This window comes from Schistosoma haematobium, chromosome ZW (assembly GCF_000699445.3).
Source record: "Schistosoma haematobium chromosome ZW, whole genome shotgun sequence".
NCBI classification, from domain to species: domain Eukaryota; kingdom Metazoa; phylum Platyhelminthes; class Trematoda; order Strigeidida; family Schistosomatidae; genus Schistosoma; species Schistosoma haematobium.
Window position 1 is genome coordinate 83,591,213 of NC_067195.1, and position 18,939 is coordinate 83,610,151.

General features: G+C 33.0%; 1 protein-coding gene across 1 annotated transcript in view; it reads right to left on the minus strand.

The window, feature by feature from the left end:
• Positions 1–18,939, minus strand: part of MBNL3 (Muscleblind-like protein 3) — a 113,972-nt gene that overhangs the window by 12,438 nt on the left and 82,595 nt on the right. Inside the window, exons 4-5 of the mRNA XM_051212501.1 lie at positions 18,239–18,469; positions 9,342–9,413 (exon numbers count right to left, since the gene is read on the minus strand). Coding sequence (XP_051072686.1) covers positions 9,342–9,413; positions 18,239–18,469 — 303 coding nt within the window. The remainder of the gene's footprint in view (positions 1–9,341; positions 9,414–18,238; positions 18,470–18,939) is intronic.

The following is an 18,939-nucleotide window of genomic DNA, read 5'->3' on the forward strand; positions in this document are numbered from 1 at the left end:
CAATGATTATATACGAAGATAGATAGGATGTATATTTTGACAGTAATCATTCAATAACGATTATTTTTTTCGATCGAATTATAGTTAGATACCAGGTCACTAAATCATATTGATCCATTTTACTCTTAAAATGTTAGTGAATTTTCTTTTTTTAATGACCCCTGCTCATCTGCATACAAGTAAAATTTAAAGATTTCCAAATCAATCTAAATGAATTTTAAAGGATTTCTCTTAGAGATCTGATTACTTTTAGTAAGAATAAACAAAGCACCCCCCCGATCATCAAATATTGATTTTTGAAATACATTAACAATAGACATAGATTTATCATAATTTTATGTAAAAATCGATAAAAGCAACTTATCAAACTGTCATTAATACCATTATTGTTGAATAATAGTAGTATGTCATAGTTATTTGTTTAAGACGTTTATAGAATAGATAATATAAGACTTAGATTTCCTATTCGTTTGACAATATTTTGATCCCTTTTCTAATTGAACATAACTTTTTTTTATGAAGAGACTAATATTTGAATGAAGAATATTCTTTTCGATGAATTCACTTCATGGTTCTACAATTATCACATATCCAAATGAATAATCCGATAAATGGACAGGTTTAGGATAAAGTGTATTGTTTAAAGTTATACCATATGAATTTGTGATTGGTAAACAAAATAATTCCGCTCGAAAAAGTCGAAATCAGGACCTTCGATCTCGAGCGCAAACGCTTAATCTCTAAACTACTGAGTTAGCGTCCAACGGTGTTAACGTCTAACTTCAACCAATCTATGAAATTGCGTCACCGTCCGTCACAGTCTTCAGTGAGTTCCTATCTCACAACAGATCCGGATGAACGCCACTGATCATGGCTTCTCACTAGAACTGCAGAAAATACCTCTTGAAGTTATGATTGGTTTTTCAAAATATTATTAATCACAATTTTGTTGTATAATTAATGAACAACTAAGTTACTATGTCTACATATTCTATTGATTATAAGCTTTCAGTTAACCAATAAACTATTATCATAAGGAGTTAGCGATACCATCCCATAGAAAACAACCTTGCTAAAAATACACTAACCAAAATAAACAATTTAAATCATTTAAACTTTGTCCTCCGAGTCGAAGGATCTTCATTCACAAAAATAATGTCGTATCATGGTGAAAGCTGGGATTATAGCGAAGCCACGAGACCAAAGCTCCTTCTAACAACAAGATTAACAATTGGTATAGGTACATGGAATGTTCGGACAATGTGGGAGGCTGAAAGGACCAATCAAATAGCTACGAAGTGAGGATACAACTTGATGGTACTCGGAATCAGTGAAACACATTGAATCCAAGCTGGACAGAAATAATTAGATTTGGACTAGGTGCTATTGCACTCTGCTCATGAAGAAAAAATGCTTCGCACACTCAGGGAGTTGCTCTGATATTATCCAAAGAAGCACGTAAAGCACTTGTAGGATGGGAATCTCATGGATCCATAATCATCAAAGCATTCGTCGAGACAAAGAAGGAGAGAATCATAATGAATGTTATCCAATGTTATGCAACCACCAATGATAGAAACGACGGCGATAAAGATCGGTTTTATGAGACGCCGCAGTCGACCATACAGAACGACCCAGGATACAACCTGACCATCCTGAGAGAAAATCTAAACATCAAAGTAGGGATGGACAACACCGAGTTTGAATATATCATGAGACAACATGGACTGATTAAGATAAAGAAACGAGAATGATGAGAGATTTGCAAATTTACGTGCACTCAATAGAGTCGTTGTGATGGAACTATATTCCACCATAAACACATACACAAAGCTTCATGGGCCTCAGCGGATCACAATACACACAACCAGATTGAACATATTTCCACCACAGAAAATTCATAAGAAACGCAGAAGATTTGAGAACTACGAGAGAAGCTGACATAGCTTCAGATCTCCACCAACTGATGGTTTTCAAGATAAAACTGAAGCTAAAGAAACACTGAATATCTCGAGAAACAGCATTACAAAGCTTCGATACAGCATTCCTTCGACATGATGACAAACTCAAACTATTCAAAATAGCTCTCAACAACACGTTCCAAACATTACAAGATCTACTCAAAGAAGAAGAAACTAACATGGAGGACAGTTGGAAAGCGATCAAACAACCACTAACTTCAACGTGTGAGGAGATTCTGAGACTCAAAAAGCATTATCATAAGGAATGGATCTCTGTGGAAACCCTGGACAGGATTCAAGGAAGGAAGAGCAAGAAGACATCAGTTAACAACGAACGAACAAGAACAGAGAGAGTCAAGGTACAAACAAAATACACAGAAGCAAACAAGCAAGTAAGGAGGAGCATTAAATCCGACAAACAAAAATATGTGGAAGAACTAGCAACGACAACGAAAAGAGTTGCAACAAAAGGAAATGTCAAACAGCCATATGATACAACAAAGAAACTGGCAGAGGAATATATTAAACCAGACAGAACAGTCGACAACAAAGAAGGAAAGTCAGTCACCGAGCTCCAAGAACAGAGTAACAGATGAACTGAATACTTCGAGGAACTCTTGCATAGACCATCTCCATTGAATCCAACAGACATCGAAGCAGCACACACACATATTCCTATGGATGTCACTCTACCAACGATCAAAGAAATCAGGATGGTCACGAGACAAAATGGCGAGTGGGAAAGCAGCAAGACCAGTTGAAGTACTGAAGTAACATATAGAAGTGACTGCAAAGATACTCCACATTCTATCCAAGTGGATTTAGGAATAGGAAGAAGTGCCACAGACAGGCTGAAAAGAAGGATACTACATCAATATATCAAAGAAAGGAGATCTGAGCAAATATGTGAACTACACAGACATCATACACTATCAGTGCCAGGGAAAATTTCCAGAGTTTTACTGAAGCGGACGAAATATTCAGACGCACACCTTCCAGATCAAAAGGTCGGATTTCCTGATGATCAGTCGTGCGAAAACCAAATCGTGATACTACGGATCATCGTTGAACAATCATTTGGATTGAATCCATCACTATACATCAAATTCCTTGATTATGGGAAAGCATTTGACAGTGTGGATAGGAGAACATAATGGAAAATTCTTCGACTCAATGGAATGAATAGCTGAGAAGATCGGAAATATCATACAGAATTCATACGACGGACTAAATTGAGAAGTGGTGCATGAAGGACAGCTGACAGACGCATTGCAAGTAAGGGTCGGAGTCAGACAATGCTGCTTACTGTATCTCACCCTTTCTCTTTCTTCTGGTGGTTGACTGGATTATGAAGACCTCGACTTCTGACTGGATGTACGGGATATAATCGAGCGCTTAGAAGCAACGAGACAATTAGGATTTGCAGACGACCTAGCTCTTCTATCTCATAAACATGAACAAATGGAGTTGAATACAGCCAGTGCGACAGCAACCTCTATACTATTAGACAAAAAACATCCTTAAATGCAACACAAAGAGCACCAACCCAATGACGCTTGATGAAGAAACTCTGGAAAATGTGGGAACTTTCGCGTACCTAGTCAGCAGCATCATCGATCAACGAAGAGGATCCAGTGCAAACATAAGGGTGAGGATTAGCAAAGTGAGGACAGCATTCCTACAGTTGAACAACATATGCAACTCAAAACAACTGTCTGTCAACCAATATAAAAGTAAGAATCTTCAATACGAACGTCAACACAGTTCTATTGTATGGTGCTGAAACTTGGAGAACTACTACAACCATCATTAAAAATATGCAAGTATTTGTGAATAATTGTCTATTTATCAAGACGAGCACCAACTTAGAATCATGAATAGAAACAGAAAAGAGGACGGCTGAATAACACACTGCATCTAGAATTGTAAACAGACATGAAAAGGACGAATAGGAGCTGGAAAGAACTAGAAAGGATTATTGAGGACGGAGTTGGATGTAGATTAGTAGTGGGTGGCCTATGTTATTCAACAAGGGGTAAATGGAGTAAGTAAGTAGGTAGGTAAATAAATTAGAATCAAGTTCTGATTGGTGACTAGCTACATGGACATTGGTCGGTGGGTTTCAATGTATAACAGTAACTATCAAATAATCATCATATTTAATTAAACACTATCGAACTATTACAAATCAATCATAGTGAAGAATGAAACGGAAAAAAATGTTTAAATTAAATGGATAAAATTCATTCATCCTACCAAATAATGATTCTCATCTCATTAATTCCTTTATACTTTAATGTTCTTTTTCTATGTAAAGGTAAAACTTTCATCATTCATGCTTGTTCAAATGGATTATTATTATTATCATTATTATAAACATGATACGCTTGTTTGTGCTTATTATTATTACCTATAATCAATAAATGATTATAAATATTATTGAAGAAATTAATTAAACACTCTTTTTTCCTATGTGGTGATTCTATCTCTGTTGGTATACTAATTAACAATACAATCAGAATGTAAGTTTGTTATCATTGAAGATAATAATGAGAAAGAAGGAGCCGAGAACGATCACGATGTTGATGATGATGACGATTATGTGAAAAATAACCTTGGCAGCCTTAATGATATATATATATATATATATATATATATATATATGTATATATACATATACTCTAATGAAATCTTATTCTCCCCTTTTTTTGTTTCAACCCCTTAATCTCATTAAGGTTAATTTATTTGAAATGCAGTCATCTAAATGGAATATCGATGAAAGAAGGTGATCAAATTGGCTTTCGTTGAAAAGACACATCCATGCACAAATATACGGATATAGATAGATATATGAGTCATAAAAATAACGATTCAATGACTTTAAAGAGATAATTTAGTTGTTACAATGATGAGATTTGTTGAGGTCGTTAGTGATAATAACAACAGTGATGATGATGATAATGATAAACAACACAGAATTAAACACAAGTAATATCATTCGAAAAAACATAAAAACTGCAAAGAAGAAAAAGAAACAAACATTAATAGTTTTATAGGAAGTAGAAATCAAATCATTCATATGCATTCATAGATACACAGGACACAGCAATAGGTTTAGTATTAAATAAAACCATTACATTTCAAATTATTGTCATCATTATTATCGTCATAAATATGTCGAATAAGTTCATATTTTAATCACAAAACAAGTATTACGATAATATAAAACCAAAAAAAGGAAAAAATCAGTCGTTAGGAAAATTCAGTGGTAATTATTAAAACACACCCAATAAGCTCAATTAAGATTTTCAACGAAAAAGAAAAGCAAGTTAGAAACACAGTTGTATGGATTATGTTTGACAAAATAAGAGAAAGGCTTTAGAAAATTTATAGAAAACCAATTAATTATTTAGGTAATTAATGCAAAATTATATTTATTACTTAATGATATATCACTAACGGTTAATTTGAAACAAGGTAACGATGTTTTTATATTAAACATTTTATGCTACTTACAAGTAGTAAAATTTATAATCGACAAATGTTTTAACGTTTGATAAGAAAGGAGTTTTGGCGCGACTCTAATTTGGGACGAGCCAATCAGAAGCGTTTGAGCAATTTCAAGGTCACGGAGCCAAGTTCAACACGCGATGCTAACATACGATCGGTTCACAGCGGATTTTAGAGAGGAGGTGATTAATGAGAGGTTACAACAGATGGTCTACGCAAGATACTCAACATCCATTGGCCGGATACCATCAGCAATAGCCTTCTGTGGGAGAGAACAAACCAACTTCCAGCTGAAGAGGAAATTAGGAAAAGACGATGGAAATGGATAGGACATACATTACGCAAATCGTCAAACTGCATCACGAGGCAAGCTCTAACTTGGAATCCTGAAGGGAAGCGGAAAAGAGGAAGGCCAAAGAACACATTACGTCGGATAATAGAAGCAGATATGAAAAGGATGAATTACAACTGGAAGGAGCTGGAAAGGATTGCCCAGGACAGGGTTGGATGGAGAATGCTGGTGAGCGACCTATGCTCCTTCACGAGGAGTACAACAGATGGGACGGCGAAACTCTAATTTAGGGACGAGCCAATCAGAAAAGTTTGAGCAATTTCAATTATTAGCCAATCAGAAGACAGTATAAAGTAAAAATATATTATAAGAAAGTAATGAATTACAGTGGATATTCTTCTTTTACATGATTGAAAAACATGTTAAGGTTTGATAAAGGTTCAGAAATTCTGAATTCATAATGCATTTGGTATAGAAACTCGTCCATAGGGTTAGGGTTCGGGTTGTAGCCTAGGGCTAGGGTTATGGTTTAGGGTTAGGGTAAGGGTTAGGGTTGTAGCCTCTCAATAAACACCTCTTCTCTAAAATCCGTTGTAAACCGATCGTATGTTAGCACCCTAACCCCAACCTAACCCCACCCTAACCCTAACCTCAACCCTAACCCTAAACCCTAACCCTATGGACGAGTTTCTATACCATATGCATTATGAATTCAGAATTTCTGAACCTTTATCAAACCTTAACACGTTTTTCAATCATGTAAAAGAAGAATATCCACTGTAATTCATTACTTTCTTATAATATATTTTTACTTTATACTAACTGTCTCCTGATTGGCTAATAATTGTCAAGGTCATTTAAGATTCGTTCAAAGGTCGTCCCTAAATTAGTCTCGCCGAAGTTTTTTTAACGAATGTTTTAATCATATATTAGTCTCCAGTAACATAAACAACTTGTTTATTTGTAATATTTTAGTTGTACAGTAGAGGAATAGACATTGTATGAAGTTTATTTATTGATATCAAAGTAAGAACGAATAATTTAGATTGTTCAGTTAGTATTCATTTTGTTCTTATGCTACAGTTTAATTTAAATGTTTTAACAAAAGTAATCAATTTGTTACTACTAATTTATCCTGCCTAATACATAACTACTAAGTAGTTTCAATAAAAACTTCAGATTCCAATTGAGTTAAGATTGTATTAGGTGTTTGAAGTAAACAAATGCTATGTGATTGGTTTGTATAATGAATCCATCCTTAAAATGAAATTTCTGAGTAAATCCTATTAGTATTAACTTTTGAGATGGGATCGCAGAAACAGAAAACTTTAATATATTTGCTTATTTTATTTAATTGAATGATAAATCTGTTCGTGTTACTTATCGCATACGAGTACTAACTTAGAAAAAAAAATATAAGTGAACTGAGTTACTAAGATTATTGAATATGGACAGAATTAAGCAAACGAAATTCATGAAATGCTGATGACTGTTTATAGAGATGATATAACGAAAAAAATCCCTATCCTTTCAAGTGGATCAAGCAGTTCAACGAAAGTAAGGATGACACACACCCAGGACGACTGTTGTTCTAGTGTGTTTGTGGAAATATTGAAAGTGTGCAATGTCTTCTGTTTCCTAATTGGTTCACTGTACAAATGATTACTGATGAACAATTCCATGAAACGAATGTTTAAAGTTAAGAAACGATGAGGTTACTGAAAGTTATGATATCTTACGGCTGTGAGATATTATCTGAACAATGAAAATGAAGATAGGAGAAGTCTATTACCAAAAATGATAAGGGAATAAGATTGATCTAAACTAAATTTCGTGGAATGATGTTTTTTTAAATTCAAGTTCACTCACTTATTAGTTAGACGACGTAACCAAATTTATAAGTTTCCCTCTAATTCCATAATCACTATTCTATGGTGCATCAGTTAGTTAAAACAATTGTTTAACTATTAACAAGTCAGAACTCACTGGTGGATCTGCCAATTTATTGCAAGTCATTTACTAGAAAATATAACTTTATAAATAAATATGCCATAAGTGAATGAACCATCGTCATATAAATAAGCAAAAATTATCTTTCCTATATTTCCCTAGTTATTCGTAGCTGTAAGATTCATTAGTGGATTCAATTCAGTCATAAGAAAGGAAAGGATACATTTATCACATATTTCATTCACTAAGTTCGTAAGTTATAGTATACAGTGAATTATGAACCATTAACATGAATGAAAATTAAAGCATATATAACATGCTCTACCAAGTTAATATCAAGATAACAGACGATCACTTAAACCATGTCATATTTGTTAAAAGAAGCTAAAAAGGTATAGACTTATACGGATATATAATGTTGTGGTATTTCATTAATCTATTCACAAATCATGAGTATAAAATGTCTTTGGATAATTCAGTGAATATTATCCACAATAATTGATCTTTCAGCTGTAATCGATATTAGATCATTTAGTTCCCTTAGCGCTAATTGAATTCAATTAGTCCTATTCTAATATAGTTTTCCTAGATATCACGATGCATATTATTTGTTGTTGAGTGGTTGCTATTATATCTAAACGAATAATAAATGAATAGTGACCTATTAGCTACTGTTATACGACTTATCATTTTTAATTTATTCCCTATTTATTAGTTACAGTATTCCATACTCACAACCACTTTTTTGACTTGATCTTATATAATCATTATTTTTCATTTTACAGTGTGATGCGGTCTTGTGTGTTTGTATACAAACCAAGTATGTCTGAAATATACAATTCAAATAGATGAGTTTGATATTTGTGTTCTGGACTCAATAGGCTAGTCTAGGTGAGAAGCTACTAAACTCAGGATCAATAAAGACTCAAGACTGCTAGCGCTGTTTTTTGACGCATCATTGCTTTAGCTTAGGGATAAGTTGATAGAAGTCGGTTTTCTGATTGGCGGTTCTGTCACATGATACGTAACGGACCATAGGACATCACAATCTCAAACTATCTCAATCCTACAGTTATTTAGTTACATACTAATTGTCTGAGTGATGACACCTATGATTGTGATACTACATGGCATAAAGCTTTGAGTATTAAGGGATGTATCAATTTCTTTGATGTTGCAGATATGTCTGGTTGATCCGTCTCAACTAGTATGAAGCCTAGCTTCGGGGATTGCTGTTGAACATTTCCAGCCGTTTTACATCACAACTGGTGTTGCTATTGATAGTTTCCGTCTATATCATATTCTTAACTCTAAAAATTTAGTATTCAATGATTTCATGAACTTCTTGTCAGTTTTATTAATACTATATTAACCTGTATCACAGTTAAAGATCTACATATTATTCAAACTGCATTTCATAGATGCAAAATATAAATGTTAATATTTCTTTCATAAACAAGCACCCATAAACACACACACCCATAAATGTTAACAAGCTTAACACTAGTAAATTGTCACAAAAATGCATTTCTGATTATTTACACAAAGAAAAAGAAAAAATAGAAATGTTTAAATAAATTTTTAAAAACAACAATACTACTAACAATAACCAATACATGACTACTTACAAGTAGCGGATAAGCTGATGGTGCACCAGTTTGATTGGTAAGAGCTAATGCAGCTGGTGTTGTATAAATTAACTATAAGAAAAAATGATAATTGGAAAAAAATCAATTAAAACGACCAATTAAATAAATGAATAAATAATTCACAATAAATTTTTATCATCTCTAGATTGTGACTAGTGACAGAATTCATACGGCATGTTTCGTCTTAACTAGGACTCATCAACTCTAAAACGATAACATATCCTTAATTGGTAAATCCTAAAACAATACAAAACATCAGTTTTGAATTCTTCCATTAGCCTTAATCAACTATAAACATAACCTAAAGAGAATATATATATATATATATATATATATATATATATATATGTGATCATAGAAACTGACTAATTACATAATTCTCTTTTCAAATAAAAATAATTATTATTCTAAATTTCACAGATTGAAATCATGAGTCAATTGAAGCTAGATCACTATAGAAAACCTGGAAGCATTAGACGGCCGTTTCGTCCTAGTATGGGACACCTCGGTAGTGCGCATCCACGACCCCGCACCCTCGAGGTTCCAACCCAGGACTTATCAGTCTCGCACCAGGCGCTTAATTAATTAGATCACTGAGCCGGCATCATTTCAGTTAGTGAAATTTGTAAAATCTCCACAAAATCCCTTCTGATAATAATTATCTGCTTACTAGTGACTGATTTCAAGAGATACTCCTGGAGTTCTAGTGAGAAGCCGTTACCAGTGTAGTTCAACCAGGTCTGTTGTGAGATATCAACTCACCGAAGACAATGGTATACGGCAGCGCAACTTCGTGGATTGGTTGAAGTTAGACATTAACACCATCGGATGCCGGCTGGCTCAGTGGTCTAGTTGGTTAAGTGCCTGGTGCGAGACTGATAAGTCCTGGGTTGGAACTTAGCGGGGTGCGGGGTCGTGGATGCGCACTACCGAGGAGTCCCATACTAGGACGAAACGGCCGTCTAATGCTTCCAGGTTTTCCACGGTGGTCTAGCTTCAATTGACTCATGATTTCAATCAGTGAAATTTCTACAATCTCAACAAAACCTTTTCTGATATTATTATAAAAGTTAAAACAATGAAATCTCAAACAAAATGCCTCCAATCCCATGAATCAATCATCATCATGAGCATCATCATTATTATCATCACAACTGAACAATCATTTATCATTTGAATTTAAACAAACTGAATTATTTCCAACATACAAAAGTCTAATTTTCTTTGACAATTTCAATTGTCAGATTATTAGTTGAGAGAAAAAAAAATTACTGTCACTTGAAAGACAAAAAGAAAAACTGTATTTAGTTGCTATGTAATCAGTTTTTTTTTAATTCTTGAATGAGTATATTATTGAATAAGTTTGACATGAGGGGAAAAAACAAAACAAATGAACAAACAGAAGTTGCTATTTAAATTAGACTGAAAACAATGACTTGTGTATGATAATAGGAAATTGAGTTAATAATGTCTATTAAACATTTTTTTTCAAGAATAAATGATATATACTACTGATAAATTAGAAGCGGAATTAATGAATGTTTCTTCTTTCTGAAAAAGAAAAACCTGCTTAAAGACTTACTGGGAAATATGAGAGAAAGGGAAGTAAGGATATAACTTAAAAGAAGATTATAGTAGAGAAGTAAAATAAATCTATTTTCATTCAATTTGGATTTAAAGGTGACAAATGATTTGGAAAAATATACCGATTAGAATGTATCTTACAGTCAAGTTGACTATTTTTGTTTAAAACAATATGTTCTTCATTCTTATCATACATTGACAGGTACCATTTTCATGTTACCATTAATAGTGTATACAAATTTACATGTATTTATTAAAGTAGTTATATTGGTAGAATAGACAGAAGAGAGTAAGTTTTGCCTTAAAAGCATATTTTAAAAAGTTTCAGGTCAATCGGACTAAAGGCTTTTATATGACATAAGTTAACAGGTTGTTATATGTAAACTATACAATAATTTTGATTATCTAAAATATTATAGATTGTAAAAAAACAACTTATGAGAACCTAACGAAATATAATGAATTCATGTTATTCTTCTCTATTCAATTCAATATGTGTTGAACAATAATATCCGTCTATCAATTAAGGGATGAATATACTGCCAGTAGTTCGCCCTGTTCTAATTTACGTCTACGAAATGTGACCATTAAGAGTAAAAGATACTCGTAAGTTACTAGTATTTGTGAATCTTCATCGACTAAAATGGTTGGGCCACTGATTACCACGACGCGCAATGCTAACCGGTGCTGGAGATGGTTGGAAGAAAGTTAGGAGCGGCCAAACCAAAGTGTAGCATCAGTGCTTGAAGTCACTAACTTCTAGTCTTAGGCATGTTGGTAGATGCAGACTACTTGGTTGTGGTCTGCTTGACTATCGTAACCAATGGTTGGAGACTCTAGGTGAGCTGGTTCAGAATCGATCACAATGGTGTCGGTGTATACACTATCTGTCTTCCCTTAAACCATAAGATTAAAATCGCTTCGTATCTTTCTTTCGATGAACTAATTCTTTCTTCCTGTATTATATTCTAATACACAATCTTTTTTTATACATTACTACCACTGAAGTGACCACTTCTATGAATTTGGTGTCGATCTTGTTGTGCTAATAAGGTGTGGCAACTTGGACCAATGCATATATGTGCCTGATCCTACATTGTAACTGACTGACAAACAATAATATTTACCTATAAATTGATATTCTTTGACAATATTAACAATAATCTTATTAGAAAACCTAAAATCTTTGCGTCAGAATTACACTTTTCTTCATTATCAGTATCTACTTATCATGAACGGGATAAAAAATGATTTCTGTAAGATTAAACTTTATCAACCAGCCAAGTAGATTTAAGATATTAAGTTTTAAATTTTTAGGGCAAGATTTAATCATCTCTATGGTTAAATAGTATTTTGCCATTATGGCCAATGTTGATTCGTAATAAAAACTCGAATTGTAATTACTGACCCCATTTTATCAAAATAAATCTTAATGCATAATCTTCTTTCAACTTTAGTAAATGATTGAATTTTTTCAAGATCATTTCAGAGATCATCATTCAAAGGTCATCCACAAAATTATAATTCCATCATTAAATGAAATTGTTGTAACGGATGGACTACAGGTTAGATGCGCAGCGTATTTATCGATCGATTCAGTGACACGTAAAACACTTAACGAACGACCTAGAGTCTCGATTGGTCCCGCTTCCCTGTCTAGCCCAGCCAGTTGAGTCCAGAACACAAGTCACAGCCTCTGAGATATGAATCGTTATATTTCAAACATACTCTGTTTATATACCAACCAAACAGACCACATCGTACCATAAAAATAGAAAACAACATTTACACAATATTTAACAAGTGAAATAAATACCGACCAATAGGGAGTGTACATTTAACGTCCAAGGACACCATTAGACTTGACACGATAATTATTGGTATATTCCTCTGCATACCTAACAGAAATGAATTTCTTGACTTGCGACCAAAGACTAATAAACTAGCTATTCTATTGCGTCTCAGACCCGCTAACTAGGGAGAGAAGTCGAAGTTCGAACGGAGCAGTATATTCCGCAAAAAGCCACAAGCACGAGCGATAACAACAGACACAAATCAAAACGTATATATACAGCACAAAACCATCCTTGGGAAGCGTTACAAAATAGCGTACCAAAAGACACAACAGACCGATAGCGTTTAGGATTCTCCCAATTGGGAAATACAACATGGAGGTGAAAAGAACGCTTTTGGCGCGAAAACAAAGAAATTCAAATTTTCTAAATACAATTACATAATTAGGTCCTTTTCCACTAAATGTTAAATTTCTGTTATAACGCTCGGTTTTACTACGTCTAATGTTATAACGGTCGGGTTTCCACGTTTACACGTATGGGACGTTTATTTACCTTAGACGAATATCTACACTAGATTCCTTCCCAGTGTCTATTCTACAGGAATTCAACACAACTCGGATCAAGAACACGTGATTAGCTTGACCACAACGTAAATATATTTCCACACCAAAACCCGACACATTCCAACAACAATGAACAATCAATAATAAGTGAGTAGTAATAATAATAAAGATAGGGAATATATAACTCATCTGATACCATTCAGATTATCTACATGACTGGCTAAACAGACAACCAATCCTTATCATTCTCGCCCACATATCATATTACTAATTTACAATAGTATTTAATTGATGACACTTTATATTCATATAGCATACAGATTGTTACTTTAGCTTAGTATTTCTTATTATATTTAGTTAACTGTCTACCTACCTACCTACTTAACTGGTTGTTCTTAACTCTTATTAGTGACCTAAACAGCAATAAAGTTTGATTGTAGGATTTATTAGTTTTTCATTGTCTTCCGATTTGTGTTGTTTGATTTTTTTTATATAGTTGTTTTGTGGGACCCTTTATTTCGGTGTCATTTAGATCGGACGATGGTGGAGAAGATTTGTAGCTCAGGTGGATGATTTTGATGGAGTTTTGTTCTCTGAGCTGGATGGTTTGGTCGTGACCAAACCATCCAGCTCAGAGAACAAAACTCCATCAAGATCGGACGATGTTTGTCGACGTGCTCTCCACTTTAGTGGCCTGGGATCTGACACCAAGTAGATCGTATGAATGGTTGTTATTGAATGATTGCTGTCGAAATGCATATGTCACCTATCCTCGTATATAATCATCGACTTAAATCGCATTAGTCAATAACGGAGTTAAATAAGTCAAATAACGAGGAAGGATTTTTCAATACATATATTTTGTATATGAAGCGAATAGAGTGGAGCGAAGTGCAGATGGAGGGCAAGCCAACTCCATTTAGTCAAGCGTTAATCAATATTTATAGTCACATCATTGGTCACTGAGTATACACAAACAGGGACTTAGCCTACTGACTATTAAATGTGCAATTTCATTTCCTATTATGGATTTCTACGCCTGGCTCACTAAGACTGGCTGCTTGTAATTATATTGAAATAAAATATTGCCTAGGGTTGCTCTAGCTCTCTATTTCAGTCGTGAATCTGACATTTGGTATAATGTGATCTAGTCTCTGTATAGCGGAATCGTTTGAATATCCAGTCCAGCGGTAGTAAAAATTCTGTCATCCAATCTAGTTTTATTTCCATGTCACGTAATAGATTGGAGTAATACTTCAAATCCATTCGTTATATCAGTTCAGTTTCTGAATTTCGATAAAACTTCAGTCTACCATTCCTATGCTGTTATGATATCATTGAATGTATTTGATAGAAGTGAATTATGAAGAGTTGACGCTATTTTAAAAAAAATCAAATACAAAGTAATGGCTTATTAGTAAAAGTACTAACAGATTTTAATAAGTATGGTCCAGCTCATACCCTTTATTACTTAGTTCAACTCATATAATCAGGGATACTGTAACTAACCCTGAAATAAACAATATGGTTCAAAGTTGTATATTGTTGGGAATGCTAAATACCCAAAATACAATGATATAAGAAATAAATCAATCTTTAAAATCACTTATCGATTTAATGTATTTTATTTTTTGCAATTGACTTCTACTGTATCTTCAATGAAATTTTCTGTTCAACTAAGAATTATTCCATTTGTTAATCTCATTAACTAATAAACATTGAATCTAACCGACAACATGATTGTATAAACTCAAACATAAATTAATTTTTTCGGTTCACCTACTATGGTGTGTGCTACTTATATTTACATGAGTAGTATATAATAATAATCAAGATTAGAATGTCTGCCAGCAGAAGATCGACAAGTAAAGAATGGGAACAGAAAGCAATTGGTATAAAAATGCAGGAACAATGAAGTTTGAAACGATTGATTGACATTTTACAAATGAAGAATTCACTATATTGTTCTCAGATTTTACTAAGATATTCCATAATTTTGTATTCAAATACATTCGATTGTCCCTAGTTGTGTTCTCGTTCACTACACCTACTACCAAGTAAATATTCTTTAGAATATTCTTCTTTTTTTGAAGTATAGCTTAGAGACAAATTAGGAATAAGAATTGTTATGTTGTGTGATAACAAATCATAATTAGATTGATTATTGTTACCCTAAACATATGAAGTTTATAAAAACTCGAAATTGTTTGTTTTGTTGCTTTTTTAAAAAAGAAAAAAACAACAAAACATGCCACCCAAAATCAATATTCATAATAATTATCGTGCAAACAAAAGGGGGGGGAATGAGTATCCAAACTGAAATCTACTTGTGTTCTACTCAAAGAAAGAAAGAAAGAAAAAAGAAAGAAGAAATCTACAAAAATATTAAAGAAAAGAAAATTTGGGAAATTCTTACAATACTACACTACAATTCATTTAATTATAATTGTCTAATGAAATATAGAAATCTATTCAAGTTGTATGTTGATAATGTTAGTTTGATAGTGATTGTTTTGTAGGGTAAAGTAAAGATAAACACTACTACTATGAATACTACTACTAGTACTATTATTATTATTATTACTACTACTACTACTACTACTACTACTACTGATATAAATTATTTTTACTCTATCATACACAATATCATACCTATTATCATTTCATAACCATATTGTTTGCTCTTCAGTTGATCGTAAACTAACATGGACAATGAAGATCATTTGAAATATAAAGAAATAGATTGTTTGGTTTGAATTAATATTCTTTTTTGAAAGAAAAAAATGTTGTTCGATTCTACAAAACTGTTGTTATTATCATTATTATTATTGTTGGTATTCTAAGGAGAAACAAGCATACCTAATAAGAAAAATAAGTAGAGAGACGAACTATTCATAATTGAGGGAATGATTTTTAAGTTTATGAGTGCAATGTTAAAATGAACAGAAACGCGATGAACATTAGTCACAAGACTGTTTATCAGTAGTATGTAGTAGAACATGGCTTTAAATTTGTTACAGTTGTCAGACGGAGAGAATAGATTCAGTAAATCCAAAACACAGCGAAAGCAAAACACTTAAAGATCAGATGAGAAGACAGTTTAGATTACAGAATACATCGCAAGATGCAAATGTATGATTGAAGGCTACATTTACATATTATGTAAACACTGTAGTCTTACGTAATTATCTTGTTCGATAGCAGTATCTTTACACAGAACTCTGTCAGTTTAAGATGGTCAAATATTTTTTATTGCCGCTTTCGAGTAAAATTATTAATTGTAAGTGTATCAGATGCTCAACTCTATCTATGTAGATTATACATAGCATACAAAATAACAATATCCTTAAAATCTACCATTGAACTTTTATCCTCAAATAAATCTTATACTAATAATTTGAAATAAATTAAACATTAAATAGATAACAATAAAATCAATAATTTATTTGTAAAATTTCGATGAGTAGAAAAATCGATTCTTGATGTTTCGTCGTTTAGTATAAGTTACTTCTTCAGGGGATATATAAATAGCCGAATTATGCTAAGAAAAAAATATATATATATATATATATATATATATATATGTAATAGTTGAATTCATGAGTCGATTGAAGCTAGATCACCATGGAAAACCTGAAAGCAGTGAAAGGCCGTTTCGTCCTAGCATAGGACTCCTCAGCAGTGTGCATCCACGAATCCCCCCGCAAGATTCAAACCTAGGACCTATCAGTCTCGCGCGCGAGTGCTTAACCATTAGTTCACTGAGCCGGCATCCATACTAAGACGAAACGGCCGTCCAGTGCTTCTAGGTTTTCCATGGTGGTGTAGATTCAATTGACTCATGGTTTCAACTATTAAAATTTCTAAAATCTCCACAAAACCCTTCTGAAAATGTGCATATCTTAAAACCTGAATTACTGGTGATTATTAGAACAATGAAAGAATAATCCATCTGACTGACTAAATGATTAAAACATTATGACCATGTGTAAGAAGATAACAGTTAAAAGAAATGAAAACTATGAATACAAACTATCTTTTAAAATGAAACTATAAACTGGCATGAATTCGCCATTTAGCACATTTGATAAAAGTTTTAATATGGATATTAGTTAAAAAAAGAGAGAATGTCATGTTATTTACAACTTGTCCAATGCATATCCAATAACTGATTACTCATTGAGTAATAATTAATGTCATATATATCTAATCCTTAATTGTTGATCGAATTCTGTCGATTAAATCATAATGTGGACACTAGTCTAAGCCAATTAACATTCAATGCATTATGTTGAGATCAAGTTGTAATTCGAATAGCGCTAAAGAACTAGACAATCATGACATTGATTGTTACTCAGTGACCAATCAATTGCAAATATTTCAGGCCTATAAAACGCTTCAGTCACAAGCAAAATAACGTAGTAGTAATGTCTCAGACTGTGAAACAGTAGCAAGTGGTTGTACTCGCCAGTTCTTCAAATACTGAAAGTATACTTTGCTGATGAATGTGGAAAATCACGATACGTAGACGCAGGGTTCCTATAGGCTACGTTCAACCATCTAACATAGATACTAAAATTTATTAATATACGTTTAGATTATTTGACCCAAGTATCTGTTGTCAGTTACACTAACAAAAAAACAATATATGTAGCTTCAGGACTCTAATATAGAAAGTATGCCTTTTAACTGATTCCTGTGGTAAAATCTATAACAGCAGAAACTCCATTATTTCAATACATTAAAAGAACCTTAACTTCAAAATACTTTCCATAGATAGTTTGACTACTAATAAGTAGCTAATTCACATGTTAGAATATTTTTCTGGAAAAAAATCAGTGATTTTAGTTATCAAACATTTAAGTAACTTTTGGATATTACTCAAGTATTTATCATATAGATAGACAAAATTAATACTGATTTTATTACTTACAGAATTTGAATTATTTGCTAATGTTCCTTGAGTTGGATTTGCTGCAGCGGCAGCCGCTGCTGCCGCTGCCAATGGACCAACACCAGTTTGGGCTAATAATTGTTGTTGTAACAATTGAAACTGTACATTTCTCATAATCATATTATTTCGACCATTTTGTATTAATTGTTCACGTAAATGTTGTGGTGGATGCAAATACTTACAAGGTGGATCTCGACGTTGACATTTACCCTACAACAAGAAAATAATAAAAGTTTTCATTCAATTAAAGTACGAAGCAGAAGAAAACAACTTCAAAGACCATTTGAAAGTTGTTTGTTTATTAAAGATCGGATATTGAATGAAAATTGTATCACTGTATGAATAAAAATTCATCTATGATCTTAAAATGATTATTTTGAAAGTGATTCTCTTAATGGAGTAGTATCATTTTGGAAATCATTGGAAAGAAAAGAAAATATTTGGAAACCCTTTTGATTTAAATCCCTTAACAAGTGTACAACTTCAACTCGAAGTATAATTATCCATTGAGTCATTAGGTATCCCAGTGAATAAATAGTAACTGAAAAGAAAGATTGCCCATGACAGAGTTGGGTGGGAAATGCTGGTTGGCGGCTTATAATCCTCCACGAGAGGTAAGAGTATTATTTACATAACTTGTGACTAAGTCCCATAATAAAGTCGATATTTCAACAGCGTTT